Genomic DNA, 27,759 nt, shown 5'->3' with positions numbered 1-27,759 from the left:
TATTCGGGTCGCTTGTTGCTTTTGGCTTCGGAGCAAATCTATTTGGAGCTGTATAATGCACATGTTTACCTCTTACTGCACTTAAGTTTTATTCGTTTGTACATTTGTTTATTATGAAACTTTTCATGAAGACTAGCTATTACATATTTGTTTAGTACATAATCCTAACCAATGAAATTGTTAACTTTGACCATTTTCGTATACTTGTACAGTCCCCATATGTTGTCATAATTAATCTTGGCACTTTTGATTGCAAATATAAATTACAGAAATTTTTAATTTCATTTAATTAAGCTTTTTTATATTAAAGCAACACGGTATGATAACTTTTCTAATTTGACGCGTAAATAAAATTTACTTGTCCAAAAAATTTTCGCCCCATGAATTCGCCAAAGAATTACAGCAAAACTGCAACATACTTTTTTGCGGGAAAAACCTAATTTGCGTTCTTGGTTGGCTTTTTTTCGCTCAGTTATTACATTGTCTGTTCTATTTTGGGAATTTGGGTCTTAATTCTGGCTGATCTTCTGGGTTGTTGTTTTTTAAACATTATTTTTTGTCATTTCCATATAGCATTACATAGGTGAAACACCATGGGAAAAGGAAAGATATTCGACAAGACTAAAATGGGACATTTGTTGCATCTTTTCCTTCGTTCTTTTCCATTCTGCTTTCATACCCAAAACTCAACGACACAATATTTTGTTTTTATTGGTCACGTTTTAAGGTCATATAATTAGTTTTGGGGATTTACTCACCTCAAATAACTTTTGTATGTCTTTATGTATGTCTATGTTGATAAAGCTCGACAGAAATATTGTATATCACGAAAGAAATTAATTGGTGGAGATAAAAATATGCTAACATCAGCAATTTTCCTATGACTTCAACCTCAACGAAATACTTTTTGATTTATTACCTTGCAATAACTAAACTATTTTGTTTTTACGTATAGTGAGTAATACCACGGACGTTGAATTTGTTTAGTTTATAGTTTCCTATGTTTTTCTTAGTAAAAAACTATTTTAAACATGCAGAAAATGATTAGAACATACTGAAAAATTGTTGTGCTATACAGTACTACTGCGATATACACAGGTGTCTCACGCATCGTTGATTTGAAGCCATATCTGCAACCTCTTCTACAGAAACACAGAAAAAAGCGACCAAATTTTGTTTACGACATTTTTCATTGATTTATCTTAAATTTAAATGCGATAAACCAATATAATTTGATAGGTACATCAAAGAGTATAATTTCATGTATGTTAAACGTGGATGAAGAAACAAAGCTAAAGATGACTCGATATGTCCTTATGTGAGTTTGCTTTAATTATACAATATCGGGGATAAAAAAACAGGAAATAGCGACGTGGTTTCTCTCAATCTTTAAAGGTCGGTGACTATAGTGTTCATCCTGCCTATTTAACTTCTGAGTATTACTTTCTCCTAACTCACTACAACCCAACGAAGATTTTTTAAGAACATTAAATAAATTATTATCTAGCAAGGAAGTAAGGGGGAGGGGGATCCCTAGTACCCCGCACCTCGGTGCTGCAATGATGTCAGTAAATACATCGCGGCTGTAACAAACTCCTAAGAAGTTTGCTGAAAAATCGATGCAGCTGCTTGTTAATTTGCTGGCAAGGAAATCTGTATTAAGTATAATTTTTCTGTTTCACCTAATAATATGTTGACAACAAATAACATCGACAAAGACAAGACAAATATGTAGACTGAAAAAACATTTTTATTGGATAATTTATTTCCAAATTGCATAGCTGAATTTGTTTTATTGAAATAACTACCTACTTAGCAATTTTTGTTGTTTGCAATTTCAAAAGCAAATGCCACTAGAACATCAGGAAATGTTGAGAATAACCATAGGTAAGGGGGCTAAATAGTCAATCTTCACTTATTGTAAGTCATAAAGTCACAAAAAATATATTTTTCCACAAGTTTTTCATTAAAAAAGTGAACGACGCGCTTTTTTGAAATATATGGCAAAGCATTGTTGCTACGCTAAACTGATTGAGAAAGATGACGCAATGGAAGAATAAAACGGGGGGGGGGGGGGGGGGGAGTTTTAGTCGTTTTATTAAAAAACTAAAATGTAGATTAGAATTGATATGTTCTCTTTAAAAACAATATAATTTAATTTATAAACAATAAAATTTGTTTTTATATCTAATAAATAATTTTATCAAAGAAACAGAACTTTTATAAAGATGAATAGACAAAATAATGTGTCTAAACTATACAGTATCCCTAACTATTACCCCACTGTTGAGTATTCTCGAATGTTTACGTTTATTCGAACGTTTTTGGAAAATTTAATTGATTTTTTTTTCACGTGACCAGTCTATATGACGCCGTATTAGCCGACATCTAAACAAAACAAAACAAGAAAGTTAATATAAAGTGGTAGAAAAAATGTCAATTACTCCTTGTTTTCGTCTGGTAGACGATTTAAATAAAATAGACGAATTCATTCGGTAAGAAAAACATAGATTGGAAAGTTTTTGGATGCAAATGTCCCCGAAGTTTATGTAGCCCAACACAGTGGTCACAAAAATATTGATTCGTTAAGAAATTACAAATCAGCTAGTACCACCGTTACAAAATGTCAAACATCTCGGGCTCAAATAATAACCGACTTGACGTACACAACCAATCGACAGCTCTTAATATTTCCAGTTCCACGCAGTCTTCCACCCTCTCTTCATTTTCTTTCGGAGGAAATTTTAACAATTGTACATTTAATTTTAATACGAACACTCCACCAGCAAAACGACAAAGAATTGAATTTTAAAACTGTTTTGAAATATTCTATTTTTAAAAGTTGTATTGTATTGTTTCTTTTTAAATAAATTGTGGATCAAATGTCTGTGTACATTCGAAATATAAAGAAAGTTACGTGGTTTCCATCTAAGTCTTGTTTTTGGTAAAGAACCCTGGACTCTAAAACTTTTTTTTTCATTAATAGTTATTATGAAATAATCAGACCTCTGTCACTCGCATGGACCTCACTGCGTTCGGTCCATGACGTCATGACCTCTATCTGTATAATAATGCGCCAGTTCCGTGTTTTTGTGACAGACAAAGTTGATATCGTCATTTTCCTTTGATCTTACCGAAATTTTCTTTGAAGTAACCGAAAAATGCATGTCTAATATGTTAAATTTTCTGACGTTACGGTGCGACCTCAATAACACTACTTTAACGTCAATATCCTATATTAAATTAATGAAGCCGTTACAGTGCACTTAAAACTTTGAGGCCAAATAACTTGGAAACGAGGTGGTGACGTCAATGATTTTTTACCGCGTGGGTAACTAGGGACCACCTGGGACCAATTTGGGTAAGTTTCCCAAACCTGGGCCCTTGAATCCGTTTCGGAATGGACGGGTTGATGACGTCATCACGAAACCTACAAACCCTAATATCTCTGCAACCGTTTGTCAAAAGTTCATGTTCCTACACATTTTCTTGATCAGCATTTCAAGATCTATAAATGCATCTATGAATGCAACGGGTGTACGAATTTGTGAAGAATTTTTTTTTGGAACATTTGGTAGGGACTTTGCTGACGTCAGCAAAATTCTTATACCCTATATCTCCTTAGACGTTTGTCAAAAACATACTATACATTATTTTGATCAGCGTTTCAACCTCTACACATTACAGGAAACAAATGACAAAATTTCACCAATTTTCTTTTTGTATATGCACTGCTGACGTTAGCAAAAAATCTAAAGCAACCTATATTTTCATTGTTCTTCTGCGTCTTAGTGGATTTTTCCACGGGCTTTATCGACTAGTCTATATAATAATACGCTTAGTGTGTCTGTGTGTCTGTGACAGGCAAAGTGGATGTCTTCATTTTCCTTTGATGTTGCCGAAAAATGCAACTCTAATATGTCAAATTTTCTGACGTTACGGCGCGACGAAAATAACACTACTTTGACGTCAATATCCTATATTAAATTAATGAAGCCATCACAGTGCACCTAAAACTTTGAGGCCAAATAACTAGGAAACGAGGTGGTGACGTCAATGATTTTTCACCGCGTGGGTAACTAGGGACCACCTAGGACCAGTTTGGGTTATTTTCCCAAACCTGGGTCCCCGAATCCGTTTCGGAATGGACGGGTTGATGACGTCATCAAAAAATCTTCAAACCTTAATATCTCTGAAACTGTTTGTCAAAAGTACATAATCCTATACATTTTCTTGATCAGCTTTTCAAGATCTATACAATGAAGACATTAGATATATAAAATTCTGGAAAAAAATCTTATGTGTGATTGCGGGTCTTTGCTGACATCAGCCAAATTTTCAAACCCTTATATTTCCTTATACGTTCGTCGAAAACCCATGATCCTATACATTTTTCTCATGAGGGTTTTAGCCTCTACACATTACAGGCAACCAATAAACTAAACTTCGCTAATTCTTTTTTGTATCTGCACTGCTGACGTCAGCAAAAAGTCTAAAATAATCAATTTTTACATTGTCCTCCTGCCTAAGTGGATTTTTCCACGGGCTTTATCGACTAGTCTCTTATAATAATACGGAGCTTCTGTCTGTGACTTTTGCAAAGTGGATAAAATTTCTTTGATAAAGTCTATAAAACATCGCCTATAAATTTGTTCTGTAAATTAGCAAACTTTGACGTTAAAGCAATATTGACGTCAAAGGAAATATATTAAGATTAGTGAAGCCATTGCATTGCACTTTTAAATTTAAGGCTTAATAACATGGAAACGGGTGAAAATAACTGACGTCATCTCCTGCGTGGGTAACTAGGGACCACCTAGGACCAATTTGGGTAAGTTTCCCGAACCTGGGTCCACAAATCCGTTTCGGAATGGGTGGGTTGATGACGTCATCAAAAAACCTTTAAACCCTAATATCTCTGCAACCGTTTGTCAAAAGTACATAATCCTATACATTTTCTTGATCAGCGTTTCAAGATCTATACAATAGAGGCAACAGGTATACAAATTTCTAAAAAAAATTTATCGGTTTTGACGGGCCATTGCTGACGTCAGCAAAATCTTTAAATCCTTATATCTCATTAACATCAAAATTTTTATCCTGCTTTAGTGGATTTTCCACAGGCTTTATCGACTAGTATTTCTATATTTCCCCGTATAGACCGGCTAAACGGCTAATAAGCTATTAGTAGTCACGCCAATTATAAAACTGCATTCTATAAAGTAGAACCAATTCTTTTTCTTTCTTTCTAGTTCCTCTTCCTGCTGTGCTATTTCTATGCTTTTTGGTGGTACTACTGATAGTACTAGCAATACTATATTTTACTGTTCTAAAGAAGGATCTATGTCTACACATGGAGGGAAGTGGAGATGTAGAGGAAGGTAAGAACTTAAATGTTATTAAGATTCCATGTTCACTTATAGAAGCACAATACCGTCATTTCTGTCTCCTTCTAAAACATTTTTTAAAAATCGGGTATTAAGGAAACACAGCGCTCGACGATATATTGTCTTGTTTATAGCTAATTGTTTAAAAACAGCCTTAAAAGGTATATGTTGTAATGACCAATACTTTCTCAGTATTGAATGTTTCTTTGTGTTATCTTGATGTGTCTTAGTATTTAGACTTTTTTAACATAAAGAAAATATGACAACAAATCATTTTGCGTGTTTTCTTTTCTGTTGCTACCATATTGGTATTTTAACTAGTGATCAAAATCAAGTCAGTGAATAATTCATTAATCTGCTTCATGTTTAATATTTGATGAGGCGGTTTTATGGTTATGTTGACAAAAATCCACAATTTTATGATGAAAGCTTAATCAATATATGTTTCAAAAAGCTTTTACAAATTTTTTTGCTGTTGATCCAGAACTCTTTACATCCTATTATTATAAACATTTGTTTGTAGGAGAAGATGTCATAGAAACAGGCACAGTGGACACCTCTGCAGAAGATGGGAAAGTACTCCCAGCCGGAAGGAGTACACCAACGTCAGTTGCAGTGGATGGGACAGATGGAGCGAAAGATGGAGAAGGTGGAGAAAATGGAGAAAATGAAGGCGGAGTTCCTACAGTGGAAACCTCTCCTGAAGGTCCCCCAGCAGAACTATCTACTGAAGATCACCTAACTGAACCATCTCTGGAAGATGCTCCACCAGAACTAAATCTCAATTCCCCAGCTAATGCAACATTACCAGGAACTCCAAGTGATAGAATGACTTTAGCTCCTCCTGCTCCTTCAGTTGCGGGTGTAGGAGATAGTGTATCTACTGCAGGTGACCCAGTTGACTTCATCGAATCCGAAGAACCGGAATCGTTGTGCATTGCAGGAAAAATTTTGATTCAATTTACATATATGCCTGCCGCAAATAAAATAAATTTAACAGTTATACGTGCTAGTGATATACCTCCAGTGGAACGTGGGGGTGCCGATAATATACAAGTACATTTATGTGTACTACCAATGAGAAAACAAAGATACAGAACTAAAGCTGTTCCAGCGAGTAAAGGTGTCATTAATATGACTTTCTCATTTATACATATGACTCCAGATCTAGTTGAGAGATGTGCTATTCGTCTTCGTGTTTACAGTACTCAAAGATTTAGCAAAAGATTGATAGGTGAAGTCAAAGTATCGTTAGCTCAAATTGATTTGACAAGTCCCTTAGCAGACGAACAAATTTGGAAAAACCTTTCACCAAAAGGTCTTGTGGTAAGTCAATTTTTAAAAGCTCTTTATAAACTGTTTTTTGCAAACGATAACATTTTCAGGAATTTAAAAAAAGGAGAAACGAGGAATTATTTAAATGTTTATATGAAAATGACGACCTTTATGACGTCACACGCGGTTCACATATTTCAAGCTCTTTTATATCAGACCAACTTGTTTTTTTGCGGTTTTTCGAGATTTTTATCGGGATAGACGACAAAATGAAATTACATTTGCTTTTGGAACTGCTAAAGTTAACAAGACCTTACCAAAATGAAAATAATTTTGTTGTTGTGCTATCCTCCATCTCGGTAAGATAGAAGTTAAAACATCAAAAGTCTGGTAAAACTAAAGTGGCTGTAATAACAGTCTGTGTATTTGGCATTTATATAGGCTTTATATTATGGCATTGACGAAGAGGACGAACCAGACATTGACGACTGGTGACATGACTTGACAGCTAACATACGGAGGTCCACGACCAGTTGCTAGTCCTGGCAATGATGCAGATGCTGGCGTCTGACTAATAAATGCACTTTGACTTTCTTATATTTACTAAATAATGATTTTATTGTAATTATAACACTATAACCCATTTAAATCGAGGCTTAGAATATTTTAGCTATAACATATTCCAAGGGCACTTTGTGGATACCACTTACACCGAGCATAATGTGTAGTGGGATATAACATATAAGTACTTGTGCAATAGAATATTGACCATGAACTTGAATTTGTGTCAGCTACAGAAAACAAATAATAAAAATAAGTACGCGCTTTTACTGTCATTCAAATTAAAATACTGACTTACTCAGGAGTACCGAATAACAGTGTTGTAGGGGGATAAACATTGGTTTAGAAAATGTTGAAAATTAATAATTGGGGGTTAAAACAATTATTGTGGGCGGAAAGTTAGGGTTTGGAAAATAGAATGGATGGACAAATGGATATTTGGAGAAAAGGACTTTATTCAGTTCTATTTAACTGGATAAAGGCCTTTTCTCACTGTCACTGCAGCGCACCGTCTTTTTAATTCTCTTCTTCGTGCTTTTTTTATTCGAAAACGCTGTTTCAATATAATTACAGGCAAAAGTTAATTGGCTGGATGTTTGGAAAAAGTTATTTACTGCTGTAATTATCTCAAAATGTTTATCAAGACACTTCCCTATAAAACATTCACCGCAAAAATCTGATTGGACGAGCATTTAAAGATGCTACAAAACGGCCCAAAGATCTCCGTCATTAATGCTGCTCTCCTCGCACATTCTGAATAAAATTGTATAATAACGAGACCGCTCAGAATATCTAGGTACAAGAAATATACCCACTTTATTGCAACAATATAGACAACCTGTTAATAAATAATTATTTTTTTATGATTTGCTACATTTTTGAAGGCGAATTATACATATCGTGTATATACTTTTCAGTAGACTTTTTTAAACTACGGTCTGCGGAAATATAATCTGTACCAGTAATATCGCAAGTTTGTTTTGGTGAGGAAGCAAGGACAAAACATAGCGTTAAGAACGGAATTAGTACCTCCAACAATATTTTAAAGTCATCGTAGTTGTCTTAACTGGCTTTACAGACAATCATTTAGTATTTTTCTGTGCAGAATAAAGAATAAATTATATCTAGCTAGCTAGCTGGATCAAAAAAGTTTAAGTCTATTTTGTTATTTTTGTTAAAGTTTTTGCAACATGTAACCGTTCCTAGAATTCGTTGAGATTTCTTTAACGATGAAAAAGTAAAATTGACTCAGCAAACGTACATATTATGAATGTATACGGTAGAAATTCCTTCATAGATTATAAGAATACTAGTCGTAAGCCGTGGAAAAATCCATCTTTGGCTCACAAAAGGTGTGAGTATGATAATATAGACTAGTGGTTCGTGGATAAATCCATGGGTCCGCCAGTTTTTTATATATCGAATTCCGTGTGCAACCGTGGTACCATTTGCGTAGAGACAGACAATACATTAAAAATAAATACTTTTATAAAGACTAGCCGTGAGGCCATCAGTCGAAACAGAAAATTAAACCACGCAAAATGTAGAATAAAAAAATTAAAATAGAGAGAGGGTAGGTCATAGAGTTTAAGTTACGCGCAATCATTTTGAACAGACAGAATACGGCATTTACTGTTGAGACTAGCCGGTGTACTTGGTGTCAAACACCAGGTTAAGCCACAAGCAACTGTGTGCATTGATCCAGGTGGAGGGCTTTAATACAGATACAGTATGGCGGAAATCGAGGGAAGTGCGCACACCATTTTAATGTTTTGGATATATCATATTTTATAAAAAAAATAACTCACTAGCAACTTTACCTGAGCCAACCCTACATTTTGCAACCTGTTGTTACCGCATCATAGCAAAAACAAACCGTGACGCACATCTGTGTAATACCCTTCTAATACACAGAAAAACAGCCCATCATTAACCCGGAATAAGTTTTTGTAAAAGTCTTATGTTTAACAAAATAATTTCAGAGTAAAAATAAAAACCCTGTGGTCTTATTAAATCAGTAAACTTTAGACCTCTGCCAACGTTTACAATACAGTGAAAGGCGTAGCTCCCAAACTATATTTAGTATAAGAAAGATTTAAAGTTTTTGTTGAAGCCAACTGTATTTAGCTACTTTACCATTTTGGCTAGAGGTTGCTAAGAGGTAGATATAGCTACAGCCCACAGTTGTAGTTTAGTAAAAATCAGATTGGTAACAGAAAATAAATTAATTCTGGCTAGGATGAATATACCAAATTGAAAGAACCTTAAAAGAATAGCAATTAAATAAGGCTATCTAGCTCGCTTTAGAATGCCCTCTTAAAATATACATTTGCAGCCAAACACTCAATATTGGTTTTGTTAAAGATTAAAATGTGGCTAGAAAACGTGATTATATCTTAACATGTAAAAAACATATAAAAAATATTACAGACATAATAAGCTATCAAAAGATACAACGGTCAACAAAAGAAACCTACCGGCCTCAACACCACAGCGTTCAAAATTGCGTTGTGGCACTGACTAAACGCGGGCAATAAAAAAATCAATAAAAATATATCGCATTTGCTATTTGTAGTTTGAAGTTTTTGTTAGTGCTTAAGCTTAATTCGATTTTGGCTGACAGACAGACAACGGCTATTATCCACCCTCACGTACATAGAGAATATTGACGTTGGCTGTCTTTTTTTATGCGTGAATAAATTGTATGAATTATCAGGAAAGAGAAGATTTACAATTTTTATAAATTTGGCATAAAATATTCTTAGGGGCTGTTCATATGAGAAATATTTCCTCGGGAACCGGGTGAATATTTCAGCATGATTTGTTGGTAACAAACTTTTAACAAAATTTAGTTACGTTCATATGATAAAAAACATTTACCCGCCTACCAAGATCTCGGGTGCGCATAATCGAGATCTTGGTAAGCGGGTAATGCAATTTCCCATATAAACAGAAGTTTCCTCGGTAGGCGAGAAAATTAATGTCGATTCGGTATAATTTTAAAACTTAACAATAGATTCTTATAACAATAAACAATAGAAACTTATCACATAGTATTTTCTCACCCGAGGAAAAGTTTTCTAGCCCATGCCATTTGAACAAAAAGTAAAAATTGTATCATGCTGAAATATTTTCCGCTAACCGAGGAAATATTTCCCGTATAAACAACCCCTCAGACATAGTAATTGAGGTTACTATTTCACAGTTGTTACCTTTTCTTTTACAAACAAATTCTACCCTTAAGATATTTGAATTACATTAAACGAAGTAGTATTTACTAAATTTTCACGTTTTTTTGGAGAAATTTATAATCAGGCATATGCTTCAGCAAGACGCGCAATTTACTTAAGGGGGGGGGGGGTTCACGAAGCAAATTGAGCGGCGAATTCGGCGTATCTGAGCATGCGCAGTTCGATGCAAAATCAAAACAAACAAAATTGCGCATGCTCAGATACAATTCGCCGTCGAATACGCTGTTCAATTCGCTTCGTGAAAATCCCCCTTTAGATAATACTTTTCGTCTGGTTTACATAAAACAACATCATGTGGATTAACGGTGCACACTGCAGGAGGCAAAATGTGGTTACTTTTAGATTCAAACAAAAAATTAAATTTAAGGACGTGTTAGGAAAGAAATTAATTTTAAAATTATAATATTTACTGCAGTTGGTTTAACTTTGACGTCTCAAATGCCACGTCAATTTTTGCCACGTTTAATTTAAATGCATCTGTACAAATTTGGCACATAACGTTAGGGGTAGGTTGTTTTCTCAGTTTGACTGCAAGCAATGATTAATAAAAGCGCGATTGTAACTCTCACGAATGTCTGAAAGAAATTTTTTTTAAGACGAGAGGTTCATATCGTCAGGAATTTATAATATTGCAAGTCAGTAGCTCTAAAATTAATAAACCTTGCCGTTACAAGTGCGCTTCGCTCCCACAACGCAATGTAAGTTCGTGTAAATCTCGCATTATCTGGTGCTAAATATTACACAAAAAAAAGAAATGTGCAAAGTAAAACTGCATCATCAGACATCAAAATATCGCTTTGTGTACAACAGCATGCTTCATACTTATACTATGCCATGTTTCTATTCACGCTTATGGTGTCGATGGATAGCGGCGTGGTGGCCTCAGTGTTAGATAAGAATATTAGGGATATTTAGTTACCACAAATGCGAAATTTACTTCATGGTAAAGGAGAGGAAATAGATAAACACTTTCTCAGTAGCTGGAGAACACAACATTGCTGCTTTATTATACTTTCTAACAATCTATAAATGTTCATAGGATGATACTGTTGGTCCATCATACAATCTAAGTGAGTTATCAAGTGCTGCGAGTTTTGGAGATGTTACATCGGAACCAGAGTTGCTAGTCAACTTACATTATGTAGATTTGGTTGGTCGTCTAACGGTGGAGGTTATAAGAGCTGCAAACCTAAAAAAGAATAACATGCTACTCGCTCCGGGTGCGCTTTTCTTGACACATTTTGTTTTTAATCCACTGTAGAATCTTTTAAGAGTTTGTTTAATTCAATTGGCTTTCGCCTACTACTCCTGTATGTTAAATTCTTCTTTAGATACATTCGTGAAAATTAAAGTCGTCTCTGGCAAAGGTAAGAAGATTGGAAAGAGCAAAACTTCCTTAAGAAATCAATCATCGGATCCTGAATTCAATGAAACATTTGTTTATCCAATGTCACCAGAGGATTTGAAACAGGCCACAATGATGTTTACCGTTTTTGCTGTTGGAAGACGAAGAAGAAAGAAAAGAACAATTATTGGATGGTTTGCATTCGGACTGAACACTTCAGGAACATGTGAGGCAAATCACTGGAAAGAAATGATACAAAATCCAGATTGTGATGTATGTCATTGGCAAGCTCTACAAACAGCTGGATAGTTAGCACGTATAACTGTCGAATTTATTTTATTTGTTTGGTTATTATTTATATCTTTTGTCTTAGAGTTAAAATATTATATTGTAGGGTGTTAAAAGGTTTTTCCTAACGTACACTTTTTGTGTACATTTGTGCTTGGATAAATTAGTGTACAAATATGATAGTGTTATTCATTGAACATGTATATATATTTTCTAATTTTTTATTTTGATTTTTCTGCTAATGACTTTTACTTTTTTTATAATTGAAAATAATAACGCAACATCTTAAAAATTATAAGAAGTTTTTTTTAATTCGCGATTTAGTAGCTGAAAGTAAAAACGACGTATATCCGACTGATAATAAATACTGTGAAATAAAGACGTCTGCAGATATTTGAAAGGCATGTTACGGGAGAAGAAGCCGCAATTTATTCAATGAGAGAAGTTACTAATGTAGTTTTACTTACCGACGCTTTCAGTTCTATGAATTTATCTGCAGTTTTACCCAATATCCTAGTTATACCCGCAGTATTATCAGACCACTAGTCGATGATCCCGTGGAAAAATCCACCTCACCTTTTGACGACCACAGGACATCCGGTTACCCGACCGCGAAGAGAAGAGAAGAGAAGAGAAGAGAAGAGAAGAGAAGAGAAGAGAAGAGAAGAGAAGAGAAGAGAAGAGAAGAGAAGAGAAGAGAAGAGAAGAGAAGAGAAGAGAAGAGAAGAGAAGAGAAGAGAAGAGAAGAGAAGAGAAGAGAAGAGGAGAGAAGAGAAGAGAAGAGAAGAGAAGAGAAGAGAAGAGAAGAGAAGAGAAGAGAAGAGAAGAGAAGAGAAGAGAAGAGAAGAGAAGAGAAGAGAAGAGAAGAGAAGAGAAGAGAAGAGAAGAGAAGAGAAGAGAAGAGAAGAGAAGAGAAGAGAAGAGAAGAAGAGAAGAGAAGAGAAGAGAAGAGAAGAGGAGAGAAGAGGAGAGAAGAGAAGAGGAGAGAAAAAAGAGGAGAGAAGAGAAGAGAAGAGAAGAGAAGAGAAGAGAAGAGAAGAGAAGAGGAGAGAAGAGAAGAGAAGAGAAGAGAAGAGAAGAGAAGAGAAGAGAAGAGAAGAGGAGAGAAGAGAAGAGAAGAGAAGAGAAGAGAAGAGAAGAGAAGAGAAGAGAAGAGAAGAGAAGAGAAGAGAAGAGAAGAGAAGAGAAGAGAAGAGAAGAGAAGAGAAGAGAAGAGAAGAGGAGAGAAGAGAAGAGAAGAGAAGAGAAGAGAAGAGAAGAGAAGAGAGAAGAGAAGAGAAGAGAATAACATGTGAAGAATAATAGAATGTGGTAATAAGCCTTTCCTTCAAGGATAAATACAGATATAGCAAATGTTCTTTTCTCTTCCTTGTAAGTAGCATGAGCAAACAGAAAGCTGTTATTGTGTTCGCCTTACAGGTAATCCGTCAGGTTTTAACTGATTGCTTAAAGCGATTATATCCTCGCAAAATACAATAATGTAACTTATTTTTCAAGTAATCGAAGCAAGATACGCATTCGGCTGATTGGACATACTTGAATACAACTTTTCCACACATTTCTAATTCAATTCTATTCGTGCGGTTCAGACGAACAAAAGCCACGAGAAAGCTGGAAATCAGTCATTCTCCTCCCGTTAATTGAACTATGATGTTAGAAAGCTAGTCTTATCAACGTTGCAATCACCGACTGGTGGCCTTGTAGTAGAGCGTTCTCTTTCAATGCAGGTTCAAAATCCGGTTGAGTCATGTCAGAGATTATAAAAGTGTAAATCCATCCTTTCTGCTCAACATTCAGCATGAGAATTGGATTGACATCACAGGCGGTTGTCTAGTTAAGCGATTGCTATGCTTGCACGACTTTCGTAGACCAAATGGGAGCTTTAAATGCACTAGGACCCCCTTCGCGGGACCCTCGTTGATAGCAGTACCAATAGGAACTGAAAAGGTCATCCTGGGTAAAAGATTTTGATAATAATAATAATAATCGAGCGTGCTATGGATACTAAACTGCGGCGTTTATTAAAGAGCGGCGTTTAAAGATTTGAAGTTTTCTCAATCAAGTAATTAAAAACATGCAGAAAATGATGAGCATATTCTTATATTGAGATGTACAGAGCTACTGTGATAAACGCAGGTGTCGCACGCATCATTGGTTTTAAGCCACACTGTATTTATAATATTTTCTTGCAAGAACAACATGGAGGAAAAGGAGAAAGATTTTTTGTAAAGTTTGTTTAGATGTACGAATTTTAGTTTTTAGTTTTAGTTTTTTACAGACAAAGCAGAAAGAAGATTTTTTAAAAAAAAGATATTAAATTGTGTAGTATAACTTTGTGCATAGTTAACGTGGATGAAGAAACAAAGCTAAAGATGACTCGATATGTCCTTATGTAAGATTCTTTCTCATCGTTTTGTAATGAATTGCGTTTGCAAAGCATCCCGTTTGTAAAGAAAGATTTAGTGTTTGTTCAAAACTTAGGACACACCCATATTTGCAAATGGATAAGAAGTGTACATTTTTGTATCTACAGTGCAAATATTTCTTTCTCTTTTAGTTCCTGTTCTTGCTATACTATCGATATGCCTTTTGCTGGTACTAGTGATAGTTCTAGTGATACTATATTTCACAGTGTTCAAAAAGAACCTTTGTTGCCCGACAAAGGAAGAAGGTAAGTTCTTTAGGTTTAATTAAATCAAACAGTAGACGCTCTCAATATGTGCGCCGAGCATTACACATCATAATGTATAGAAAACCCACGATCTGTGGGAACCTATTATAATACCACGATAAGCTGCAACTTTTGTCAAAAAATCTGTAGATGAAACCGCAAATTTCTAAGTTTTTACTGACAGTGCTACCATTTTCAAATTTATGAATTCGTAATGCAGTGTGGGAAAATAAAGGTATTTTAGGCGGCAAAGGTTACTTACATTGGTAATGAAATCTCAATAATGGTGCATTTACAAGTAGAAATGAACAAGTAATTGATTGCTTAGAATTTTAAGAGTTATTTTAGCTATAAGGAGCAGGAAAGTTTTGCAACTAAGCTAGCTAGGCCTACATATAAATAAATTGAGTTGCATTACATCTAATACCCTTATCATGTTTGAATATTTAATTAAAAAGAAACACCATGTATAGTGGCTGGTTATATGGGCGTATTACTAACTACTGCAGATACATAAAGTATATAAAAGGTAGAGACATAAATTTTCAACTATTTCCTTTTGCAAGGCAACTTTCAACAATAAATTTGATAAAAAAGCACGCAACCATAACTTGAAATTTGAAATAAAATTAAAACTTCACACCCCAAGAATTTCCTGCTGTTAAGGAGCTTTTTACCGTATATATCTTGACAGAAATGTTTTAAAATATTATACACAAGAATATATAAAGAGAAATTGAGCAGATGGTGTTGCAACAACTTTCACAAACAAGAGCTAACTCAGTCATAATTAAATGGCTTCTTTTTTAAAACTACAAATTTAAAGAAACTTTGTAGTGGTAACATGGATTCATAGCTTATTTCAGACTTATTCTTGCCAAATGCATTTTATCGACTCTGTTGCAACATTTGAATTTTCGGCAGGCTAAGAACTTGTTTATAATGTAATACTCGATGGCTGTCTGCGAGCCAGACGGTAGCTTCAAGTACTAATGAACGAATTCTTGTATAACTAGTATAATATATCACTTGCATATATTTACTTAGGAAAACAAATTAATACTTGGTTTTTAACGAATATTAGTGCGCCTATTAAGAACATAATTTAACACAAAAGCATGTGGAACCCAATTTCGGCAATTTATTAGAACCTGAAACATGTTTTACAGCTGTTAACAAACACTAGGCCTGAGTGAGTGACACGTGAAACATGATCCGTAATAATATTTTTTATACATTGCTGCTTTAAAAATGCATCTTTGTTGATGACATGTCAGAATGACTGTCACTCCAACCAATTGGGGACAAAGCAGTAGTAATGCTTGACGTAATGTCGTAATGTTATTTCTTAAAATATTAAAATCAGCCAATTTGTATTTTGTGGTCCTTCTTTTCTTGCCTGTCAGGATGTGCACATAAAACTTTGTAAACATCCGCATCTCACCATCTTAAGGTTTTTTTGAATTCGCCCTAAGTTCTTCTAAAAAATCACTTGATAAGGCATATCTTCATAGTTTAAATATTTACTTCTCGGTGTGACAGTACTTGAGTGAGTAAACAGTAGAATTCAAAAGGAAAAAATGAGCATTTGAAAATGAAAGTTTTTAAATAATGATAGGTGTTTTTCTTTATTTTATGCCTGTTTGCACAATTATTTTTAAATTATTTTTTAAAAATAATTATTTAAAATGATCGTATATTTAAGCCATACTGTTTTTTTAACAAACCTTTTTATTACTCGCCTGGAAGGTGTATACGTTGTTGTATGATATATACATTTTTATAATTTTTAATTTCACCTTGCTACTTTTAAATATTAAACACAGATGAATTTGTTCACATTAAATTTTTTAATTTATTGAGTTCAACAATTTCATAGTTTTTGCATAATTGTAGTTCTGATTTTAGTATTATTTAGTGCATAATTCATAAAATGTTCCCGCAACAATTAGTTGTGCGAAACTGGATAAAACGAATAACTAGTTCCACGACAATTTTTTTCATTACAAAATCAATCATGAAATTAAAGATCATCAATGATCATATAGCATCAGTTTTGGTCTTTACGTCGCCTGCTTTCCAGGACTTACAATATTAGACCTCTCGTATTTAATTTCTTCGATGTTTCGCATTGTCTTCCTTTCTAATTTCAGCTCAATTTTTTACTCTCAAAATAATACATTATACTGATTATGCTACACTTTACTGCAAATAAAATTGTGTCTCTCTGTCTGTAGTCGTGCTAAGATAAAATATTGTACACACGTTGTACACATCTCCTTCATTACAACTTTATCCTTTGAAATGCATTTTGGTTTCTTTTTTGTATATTACATGCTTAATTACATACCAGTAACATCCATTGTATGTTATATTCTATATATCTCCTTTATATACAACATTTTCTTTTCCAATAATGTACACCACTTTTTCTCATATGTTTCCAACTATATCAATATAAATAATACTGGAGCGATTTCCCATCAGTTATTAAAAGTCGCATTAGATAGAAAGTTTATTATTTCCAAATCAATATCACTTTAAGTTGTGTATATTAAAAAAGTAGTTGATATCTTTTTTATGTTAGCATGGGGATAAAAAGAATTGGTAGATTTTTTGATAAACGGGAAGCCCTGTATAATTCTTTTATATAATTTTTTTTACAGGGGAGCCAATTGTAAATCCGCCGCAGGATGGTACACAGACGAATCCTGCAGGACCCGATCAACCACAAATTTCGGTGGATGGGACAGATGGAGCAACAGGTGGGGGAGGTGGAGGAAATGGAGGTGGACTTCCTCCAGTCGTAGGAGGTGGTGTTGATCCTCAACCAGGATCGACAACTATCACCGCTTTAGTCAATGCAACATTGCCAGGAACTCCAAGTGATAGAATGACTTTAGCTCCTCCTGCTCCTTCAGTTGCAGGTGCAGGAGATAGCGTATCTACAGCAGGTGACCCAGTTGGTTTTGATCCGGAAGAAGCAGAACCATTGTGTGTCGCAGGAAAAATTTTGATTCAATTTACATATATGCCTGCCGCAAATAAAATAAATTTAACAGTTATACGTGCTAGTGATATACCTCCAGTGGAACGTGGGGGTGCCGATTATATACAAGTACATTTATGTGTATTACCAATGAGAAAACAAAGATACAGAACTAAAGCTGTTCCAGCGAGTAAAGGTGTCATTAATATGACTTTCTCATTTATACATATGACTCCAGATCTAGTTGAGAAATGTGCTATTCGTCTTCGTGTTTACAGTACTCAAAGATTTAGCAAAAGATTGATAGGTGAAGTCAAAGTATCGTTAGCTCAAATTGATTTGACAAGTCCTTTAGCAGACGAACAAATTTGGAAAAACCTTTCACCAAAAGGTCTTGTGGTAAGTTCCCATAATTTATTCGACATTTCTTCTTACTAATAATATTCAAGTTTGCCTATATGCTGGGCATGCACGCAATATTTTTTACATTGTATCGTTTGAAATTTGCAAAAACTAGAAGATGTCTTAAATAGCTTCTTTTTCAACCTAAAATTTTATGAACGTAACTTTAATCTAAAACGGGTTTTTAACAGACGTGCATATTTTAAATATATAGGCATCTGTTGTGTTTTTATGCATCTGTTGTATTTATTTATAAGTGGGTATCGTGGTATGAAGACACACATAATTTGACTAAGTAAACAAGTTAAATTGGAGTAGAGCTAAACTTGCATTGCCTACCTACTGCTTGATAGCAAGCTGAATTAGATTGCCAGGCAGTATGTTAGCAATGCGCAAAGTAGGACCACTTCAGTTTCATTAAACCATTTATATTCCCTCGTCATAATCGGACTTCAGATCGGGGCGGAGAATTTTCAGTAAAGAATGAACACACAGATGTGCCATGATAAGGCTTAACCCATAAATGTAAAGTTATGCATGTTGGTTTTTGTCCAAGCTCTTACCATTATAACAAGACATTTTGTTTCTACATAGGCTTTATTTTATGGAATTGACGAAGAGGACGAACCGGACATTGACGACTGGTAACACAGTATGAAAAGACAAACAATTGACATATTTATTTTGCTGTAGATAACAGACTTACATAGTTTCACGAGGAGTTGCAACTCCTGGCAATGATGCAGGTGCTGGCGTCTGATCATTTAGTATTTTTTTAAAAATGTTTTTTATTTTAAATTATGAGTACGACTCAGTTTTATTCACTATACCGGATGGATTATAGAACTTAATCTACAACATGCGCGTTTTCAAATATGAAGATAATTTATTCATTGCAGTGTTAACAGCTTCAAATTTTACACCCAATCTCATGATTAGTTCCTTCAATGCTACTCTTGGTAACTTAGTTGGGAGTAAGGTGCGTTGGTAAGTTTTAAGAAAAAAATCTGTTACGGAGGGTCAGAGGGTGTTAATAAATTGAAATCGATGGATTTCCACTACAAGGTCTAAAATAGGGGAGAGGGTCAGTAATAACTTGAGGTGCTTTTTTAATATATTTTTTTGTCTGAAAGTTATATTACTTGTTGCGTAACATGTAATTTTTTGTCTTTAATTTCCTAATTCTAGCGAACTCATTTTTTCAACGTGAATGAGTAGGGTTCTTATACGGGTATTGTAAATTTCTTGATTTTTCTAAGATGAAGGGGCTTTGATAAATGGGTGGTGAAATTTGTGTCACACCACCCCCGTCTCTCTTTCTTACAATTAGATTACCAAGAGTATTATTTAAAAATCAGCTAACCCAATAGAATGAAGAAATTATTTGATAAGTAATGACTATTTCCTTACTATACGTATGTATGCATAGCTGTAATTAAATTATTAAAACTACTTATTTAATGTAAAAAAATACTGTGTTATTTACATTATGCATTAGTTAAACAATATTTACACAATATCACTGCATTTCAACATAAGGCAAAGAGAACACACGGTCCCACCTGACTATGGCGACACCAGATGATCTCAAAGAAAGTATTTGCTAATACAAAGGCTTTTTTTCTCCTTGAAGACATATAGTGTAGGTGAAAAAAATGTTTGAATCAATTAGTTTTCATTGTCATCCGCAACTGTAGTGTTCTAATACCTGACCGATCAACTATGTGACACACACGAATTCTTATATTAAAATATACCGCCATATTTATTTCGTCTCCACGTTCTATATCTACAATTCTCACGGTCGCCGATTATATACAAATACTACATCCTCTTCTTTCTTGATCGAATCCTTCATTACGTCATCGTGTTGTTCATCAATCGAACGTCGTCGTGTTGCTCATCAATCGAACGTCATCGTGTTGTTGATTCATCGTACGTCATCGTGTTGTTGATTCATCGAACGTCATCGTGTTGTTGATTCATCGAACGTCATCGTGTTGTTGATTCATCGAACGTCGTCGTTCCACATAATAAAACATAAACCATCACATGAGTAAATACATGATTAACTTCTTTGAAAAGCGTTTTTTTATTTCACATGCTTCTTATTTACATGTTCGCAAAGCGTGATTAACAAAAGGTGTGAACATAATGTGTGAACTTCTTCATAAATGTTTTGTGTCCAGTATCACTGAATACTGTCCAAATTTCGTGTAACATAAGTTCTGTTATCAACGTCACGTGTTTCTATTGTTTCTTCTTACTTCGTGAAAGATATGATTTCCAAGGATGACTTTTAGTTTGTAAACACTTCTTCTCGTTGTGCTGCTGATGTGTTTCTAGTTTGGTTTCTGGAGTTTTGTCTTCAGTCACTGTTCGTGTTCGCATGTCCAAAATATTTTCTTCATCTGGAACAACTTCATCTGGAACAACATCATCTGGAACAACAGGTATTATTTTAGCAATTCTTCTTGTGTTAGACGTTTGGCAGTTTGTTTGTGTGCACACAGCTTCACTGTCAGAACTAACTAAGCAATCTAGGCCTACTAGTGGAACAGCAATTGTGATGAATTCGCCATTGTATCCTGTGTTGTTGCTTTTCTCAGTCTCTTTAGCTATTTTCTTTTCTCTGTTGTTGTTTTTACTTTCTGTCTTCTCATGTTTCTCTCTGTGTATATCTTCTGTTTGATTCTTCTCTACTTCCTCCTTCCTTTGTAAATATTTTCTTAGATGTACCTTGTTCCTCATGTATCTTCTTCCTTGTGCGTCTTCAATTAACGCACTCTTTTCGTATGATTTGATTACTGTGAATGGTTTAGGTATCCAATTTGTCGATAGTTTGTCTTTCCTCATCATATTTCTCGCTAATACGCTGTCACGTACATTGATGTGATGTTCTTGTACTGTTTTTCTGTTGGTATCAGCATATTCTTTTGTTTTTCTCTTATTTCTTCTGTCTGTTTCGTCAAGTTTCAAATTTTCTGACAAAAACTTGGAATATACAGGAATTTATTTCTGATGTTTCTACCAAACATGACAGTAGCTGGAGGTGTGTTGGTTGTTGCATGAGGTGTAGTTCTGTAGAGTAGGAGAAATTTGTCCAGTTCCTTTCTCCAATCTTTTCCGGCTGCATGAGCACATTGATTTGCTTTTTTCAATGATCTGTTAAATCTTTCAACCTCTCCATTTGCCCATGGTGAATATGGCGTGGTGCTGTGATGTTCAATTCCATTTTCCTTTAGGTAACTCTTAAATTCTTGGGAGATCATTTGTTTCCCATTGTCGGCAATTAACTTCATTGGATATCCAAATAACTTGAATGTTTTATCTAGACCTTTGATAACATGGTCAGTGTCAATCTTTTTTGTTTGTATAACGACAGGATATCTGGATCTGTAGTCTATCAGCACGATTAAGTAGTCCATTGTTGGATATGGACCTTGTATATCAAGTGCTAAGGTATGCCAACTTGTAGGTGGAATTTCAGTCGATTGGGTATGTGTTGGTCTAACTACTGCTGAACTTGTTGCTTGACATGACATACAAGTTCTGATCATTTCTTCAATCTCTTTATCTATCCCAGGCCACCATACTTTTCCTCGTAGAAGTCCTTTGGTTTTGACTATACCAAGGTGATGCTCATGTGCGCTATCTAAGATTCTCTTTCTGAGAGTCTTCGGGATGACTAAACGGTTGCCCTTTAGCACTAAGTTGTCTTTTACTACTAGTTCATTTCGGCAGAGATAGTATTGTTTCATTTCAGGATATTTATTCCATTTCTTCAGTTTAATGTTTACTCTGAGCTTTGCCAATTCCTCGTCTGTTGCAGAATCATCAGCAATTTCTTTTATCGTGACTGCAATTGGCGTAGCATCGATGATTATCGTGTTGACATAATGTTCTGCTTCGTTAGTAAAGTAGTCACTTGTTCTAGGTGCTTCTAAAGGAGACCTGGAGAGAACATCTGATGCGTTGGTTGCTCCTGGTTCATATACAACTTTAAACTTGTATGTAATTTTAATACCCATCGTTGTATACGTGGTGTGGGATTCCCTCTTGATGATAAGATTTTCTCCAGTGGTTTGTGGTCTGTGATAACTGTGAAGTCACGATCGTATAGGTGGTAATGGAATTTTTGTATTCCCCACAACACTGCAAGACTTTCTTGCTCTGTTTGAGAATATCTTTGTTCAGTTTCATTTAAACCTTTAGATGCATATGCTGTTGGCTTGAAGGTGTTGTTCCTTTGCTTCTGTGTCAAAATAGCTCCCAGTCCTATGGGTGATGCATCTACAATTATTTTTGTATCAGCATATGGTTGATAATAGGCCATAACTCGCGAGTTAGTTAGTTCTTTCTTTAACTTGACAAATGAGTTTTCTTGAGCTTCATTCCATTGAAATTCTACATTTTTCTTTGTGAGCTTTCGTAGAGGCTCTGTAAGATCAGCATAATGATGAATGAACTGGGAACAGTAATTAACTAGTCCCAGAAAACTTCTTACTTCTGTGGCATTTGTAGGTCGTTTGGTTTGATTCACAGCATCCACTTTAGATTTATCAGGAAATATTCCTTTGTCGGTCAGTCTGTATCCAGAGAATGTGAGCTCAACTCATTTGCTTGAGTTGACTCGCAGTCCATTGTCGTAGAGTGTTTTCAGTAATTTGTCCAGTCTTGTTGCAGTTTCATCTATGCTTTTTCCCCATAACAGGATATCATCCGAAATTGATTTTGCTCCATCACATCCTGCAATACATTGCTCAATTGTTTTCTGAAATTGTTCAAATGCAGAATTAGCTCCATAGATGAGTCGTTTTGATTGATAACAGCCTTTGTGAATTATAAAGGAGGTAATGTGTCTAGAACTGTCATCAAGCTCTATTTGATGATAACCTTCTCTTAGATCAAGCTTGCAAAAATATTTTGCGTCATTGAGTTCCGGTAGTATCTCATCTAACTTCGGAATTTGATGTCTCTCTCTTATTATAGCTTCGTTTGCTCTTCGCATGTCAATACATAGTCTTATTTTCCCATTTGCTTTGGGTACCACCACTATTGGGTTTATCCAACTAGTTGGTCCATTTACTTTTTCTATGCAGTCATTTTTAACTAATCTGTCTATTTCATCTGATACTGTCTGTCTAGTATGGTATGGCAATCTTCTCACTGGTTGCTGGACTGGTGTGATTGACTCGTCAATGTGAAGTTTAAGCTGGAAATTCTTGAGTTTCCCCATTCCACTGAAAACTTTCTTGTGTCTATCTAAAACTTCTTGTATCTTTGGGTGTAGGACCTCTGAATTACTTGTTTTATCTGTGATGATTTTCTCTGCATTAGACAGTAGCATTTGTACAGGTGTTGTGTCCATGTTATTAATAGATTCAACATTTGGTGGGCCAATTCTGATAAGATCTAGTATCTTCGCACTTTTTAATCCTAATAATGCTCCTCCATCACCTTCGACAACATAGTACTTCAGTTTTGCTATTTTCCCATATGAAGACCTGGTGTTTGCCTTGAATGTTCCTCTGACTTTCAATGGTGTTTTTCCTTGATAAGGATATATTTTTGTAGAACATTTTTCTAGTTTCGGTGCAGGAACAATCTTTTTGAATGTTTTTGAATCCAAAATATTTAAGGTTGATCCACTGTCGACAAGGATTGTTATTGGTGATTCTTGAACCTCTATCTCGAACAATGGTTTATCTTTCGACTTGATGCAGAATACATAACAATCATCTTCGTCACTTGAGTTTGACTCTTCTTCACTTGCATTGTCTTCTGTGGTTCTAACTTTGTGTTTCTGTCTGTCTAATTTTGTTTTACAGCATTTTGCAAAGTGTCCAATGAGACTGCATTTCTTGCATGTTTTCCCTTTTGTTATTCTACAATCTTTGCTAGAGTGTGACGTCATACCACATCTACCACAGGGGTTATTGTTGTAGAACTTTTTTGCTGTCTCTGCTATCGTCACTCTTATTATAGACTTTCTTCCCATTGTTTTTGTTGTAATTTCGTTTGTTTCCGAAATGATTCCTTTTCATCATGGTGTTTACTTCACCTACACTTGATGCGTTTTCTTCAATTTTCTTTGTTTGACTTGCTGACTGTTCTAGAGCTCTTCCTATTCTTAAAAGTTTCTCTAGATTCAAGTCTGTTTCCTGAAGTAACCTTTTGCGAAATTTTGAAGATCGACATTTTGCGATGACTTGATCTCTGATCTCATCATCCAGATTTGTGTACTCACAGTATTGTGCTAACTTCCTCGGTCTGGTAACAAATGCATCAACTGATTCTCCACTTTCTTGCTTTGCTTCGTGGAAAATAATTCTTTCATATGGTACATTCTTCTTGACATTGAATTGATCGTTCAACTTTGTCAATGCTTGTTGAAATGTTGTGGCTTCATCTGAATTGGGTAAAGTGTCAAAGATTTGCTGTACTTCCTCTCCTGCCATGTGCAGAAGTGTGGCTCTTTTTTGACCATCATTTACGATCCCAGACGCCTCAATAAAGTAACTAAAACTCTTTCTCCACTTTTCCCACCGCTGTGCTAAGGTCGATGGCTCCCCTTTTGGGTCAAACTGTCTTAATGCTGGCAACTGTACTGGTATTGCAGCTGTAGCCATTCTGATTTTGACTTTTTATGCTTTTGTTTCGATAACTAATTCTATTAAAACTTGCCTGAACTCGGATCCTCTGCTCGTCCGCAAATTTGTAGTGTTCTAATACCCAGCTGACTAAGATGAACCTAGATTAGTCTGACCGATCAACTATGTGACACACACGAATTCTTATATTAAAATATACTTCCATATTTATTTCGTCTCCACGTTCTATATCTACAATTCTCACGGTCGCCGATTATATACAAATACTACAGCTAATTCTATTAAAACTTGCCTGAACTCGGATCCTCTGCTCGTCCGCAAATTTGTAGTGTTCTAATACCCAGCTGACTAAGATGAACCTAGATTAGTCTGACCGATCAACTATGTGACACACACCAATTCTTATATTAAAATATACTTCCATATTTATTTCGTCTCCACGTTCTATATCTACAATTCTCACGGTCGCCGATTATATACAAATACTACAGCAACACAGAACACTTTTTCCAGTATGAATCTAGGATAAGATTTTTTAAAGGGGATTATAATGTGGACTTTCTACAACGAATGTTTTCGAGCTATCTGCAACAAAATGTTTAGAATGCAAACCATATCCGGATTCCTTGAATTTAGACGGATCAATTTTGAAGCCAACAGTTCCGGTGATCATGTTTGTTTGAAAGAGTAAATCGATGTAGCCGAATTATTTTAGAAGAAAAAAAATTCCCTGATATTGTCCACGAACTACGACATCACAACTAGTTTTATATACTAATTAAGGTTCGAAAATTCTTCAAAAAAATCAATTTATTAAGAAAGATATATAAAACTTTTACATCAATAGAAAGCTGTGAATGAATATTTTATGTTTTTTTTCTCTAAAGTTATTAATGTTTCAGTTTATTTAAATGGTAAAAGACACATCTTTTTTTACGGAAAACTAAAATATTTAATACGTTGTTAGGGTTTTCACGAAATAAAATTATGTAATGCTATAAAACTAGTTTATTGTAGAATATTATAACGATATAGAAATTGAACGTGTAAAGAGTCAACTAAAGGAGGCGATGCGAAGGATATAATCACTGAGAGAAACTTGACAGCTACATAACACAAGAAACCTGATTTTTAAGAAAACCCGTATATTTACAATGATAAAAGATGCTGAAACAGACAAAGAGACTGAGAAAAAGGGTAGAAATTTAAAAGAATACGCTATATACAATTTACAAAACAAAAATAATAACAACTCCACGGAAAGAGTCAGGAATTTTAGTGAATTAGATACCAAACATCGTGTGGAAAAAACTGTTACATTTAGGGTAATATTTAAGAATATCTGTTTTCCTAAATAACTCAATTAGCACTGCATAAAGAGAAAAATTTTACCGCGTTTACTTTTAGCTGCAAATATATGTGAAAAGCTAGCTGCAAATTAGCGGGACAGAAATAGAAGCAGACAATTATTTTTTAAAACATTCTCTATATAATTCTACCAAGCAATCTTTTTTTTTTATTTCACCTTATGTCCATGATTATTTACAAAATTTAGCATAAAATTCACTTGAGACATTATTAGTTTAGATTACAGTAGACTCGTGGTTGTTTGGACAGACACTCATTTGAACTTTCCAATTAATCAAATCTTTTTTCATTACCAGTGGATTTTCTTAAAAAAGTTTAACTTAAAATCTTTCAGTTATTTAGACCTTCAGTTTTTCGAACTTTCGTTTAACTGAACCGATTTTTGAACCCCGTAAATTTGAGTCAGGAGTCTCTTATACTAATTTGTAATCTTAAATTTAGCAATATCATCAAAATGAGACCATTCACATTTCTTTATTCTCTAGTTCGCATAGTTTTTAAGGGTTTTTCTTTCGGATTTATTTTCTTTTCTTAAAGAAGAACGTGTTAAAATTCCGTATCGTGTCATCTTTTTCGTTAATATCCAAAGAGGCTCGTTTCCATAACCATATTGTATGTTAGATACAATATGGTTACCGATAATTGATAATCAATTTTGTTTTAACAAAAACAAACTGCAGGTTCATTAGCTTAATCTGTCTCGATAATGTTACTTTTAAATTAGAATGATGTTCCCGATCCATCATACAATCTGAGTGAGTTATCAAGTGCTGCAAGTTTTGGCGATGTTACATCGGTACCAGAGTTGCTAGTCAGCTTACATTATGTGGATTTGGTTGGTCGACTAACAGTGGAAGTTATAAGAGCTGCAAACTTGAACATTAAAAACAACCCTGTTTTACCTGGTAAGCAGCAAATAAGAAAGTTTACTTGAATAAACTTCTGTTCTCTTTTCCTTTAGGGAATACCTTTTGCTTATATTTATATGTCCTTGCTTTGTTATCAGATACATTCGTGAAAATTAAGGTTGTCTCTGGTGAAGGCAAAAAGATTGGAAAAAGCAAAACTTCCTTAAGAAATCAATCTTCGGATCCTGAATTCAATGAAACATTTGTTTATCCAATGTCACCAGAGGATTTGAAACAGGCCACAATGATGTTTACCGTTTTTGCTGTTGGAAGACGAAGAAGAAAGAAAAGAACAATTATTGGATGGTTTGCATTCGGACTGAACACTTCAGGAACATGTGAGACAAATCACTGGAAAGAAATGATACAAAATCCAGATTGTGATGTATGTCATTGGCAAGCTCTACAAACAGCTGGATAGTTAGCACGTATAACTGTCGAATTTATTTTATTTGTTTTTATTTTTTATATGTACAATTCCTGGAACGTGAACACAGCTATTTCAAAATATTGACTGTATTTCAAGTAACAAAATTTACAGTTTTACACGACTTGTGTTTCCAGGGCACGTTTTATGCCGTTTTTTTTAATTTTTTTGTAAAATTATGTATAAATAGTTTTGTTGTAACATATTACTTATTTTTTATGCTTATGTAAATATATTGAATTACAGTGCCATTGATTAATTCTTTATTTCCAC

The 27,759-nt window shown here is 34.6% G+C and overlaps 2 protein-coding genes and 1 long non-coding RNA gene across 3 annotated transcripts; 2 read left to right on the top strand and 1 right to left on the bottom strand.

Moving 5' to 3' along the window:
* The first annotated feature begins 408 nt into the window (after positions 1-408).
* On the top strand, positions 409-12,770 carry LOC130656300 (synaptotagmin-14-like). The gene is made up of 5 exons (XM_057459133.1): positions 409-1,318; positions 5,253-5,381; positions 5,911-6,713; positions 11,514-11,694; positions 11,806-12,770. Exons 1-5 carry the CDS (start codon positions 1,309-1,311, stop codon positions 12,126-12,128), a joined length of 1,446 nt encoding a protein of 481 aa, XP_057315116.1. The 5' UTR covers positions 409-1,308; the 3' UTR covers positions 12,129-12,770.
* Positions 2,081-3,635, bottom strand: LOC130656303 (uncharacterized). Its single transcript, XR_008984894.1, has 2 exons — positions 2,667-3,635; positions 2,081-2,388 (listed from the first exon to the last, which is right to left on the bottom strand). It is a non-coding gene; the product is annotated as an uncharacterized LOC130656303 (long non-coding RNA).
* A 979-nt stretch (positions 12,771-13,749) lies between the features above and the next one.
* LOC130656301 (synaptotagmin-14-like) lies at positions 13,750-27,737 on the top strand. Its single transcript, XM_057459134.1, has 5 exons — positions 13,750-14,499; positions 14,665-14,778; positions 17,445-18,166; positions 26,876-27,056; positions 27,158-27,737. The coding sequence occupies exons 1-5, from the start codon at positions 14,490-14,492 to the stop codon at positions 27,478-27,480; spliced, it is 1,350 nt and encodes a 449-aa protein (XP_057315117.1). The 5' UTR covers positions 13,750-14,489; the 3' UTR covers positions 27,481-27,737.
* Positions 27,738-27,759: the final 22 nt, after the last annotated feature.

This window comes from Hydractinia symbiolongicarpus, chromosome 9 (assembly GCF_029227915.1).
Source record: "Hydractinia symbiolongicarpus strain clone_291-10 chromosome 9, HSymV2.1, whole genome shotgun sequence".
NCBI lineage: Eukaryota > Metazoa > Cnidaria > Hydrozoa > Anthoathecata > Hydractiniidae > Hydractinia > Hydractinia symbiolongicarpus.
The sequence above is the reverse complement of the archived record's forward strand: the minus strand, read 5'-3'. Positions and strand labels throughout refer to the sequence as shown.

Excerpts from the sequence above, each read along its gene's own strand:
- LOC130656300 (XM_057459133.1), top strand. Across the intron at positions 6,714-11,513 it reads TTTCACCAAAAGGTCTTGTG|GATGATACTGTTGGTCCATC; the intron begins GTAAGTCAATTT and ends AAATGTTCATAG. Across the intron at positions 11,695-11,805 it reads TAACATGCTACTCGCTCCGG|ATACATTCGTGAAAATTAAA; the intron begins GTGCGCTTTTCT and ends ATTCTTCTTTAG.
- LOC130656301 (XM_057459134.1), top strand. Across the intron at positions 14,779-17,444 it reads TTGCCCGACAAAGGAAGAAG|GGGAGCCAATTGTAAATCCG; the intron begins GTAAGTTCTTTA and ends TTTTTTTTACAG. Across the intron at positions 18,167-26,875 it reads TTTCACCAAAAGGTCTTGTG|AATGATGTTCCCGATCCATC; the intron begins GTAAGTTCCCAT and ends CTTTTAAATTAG.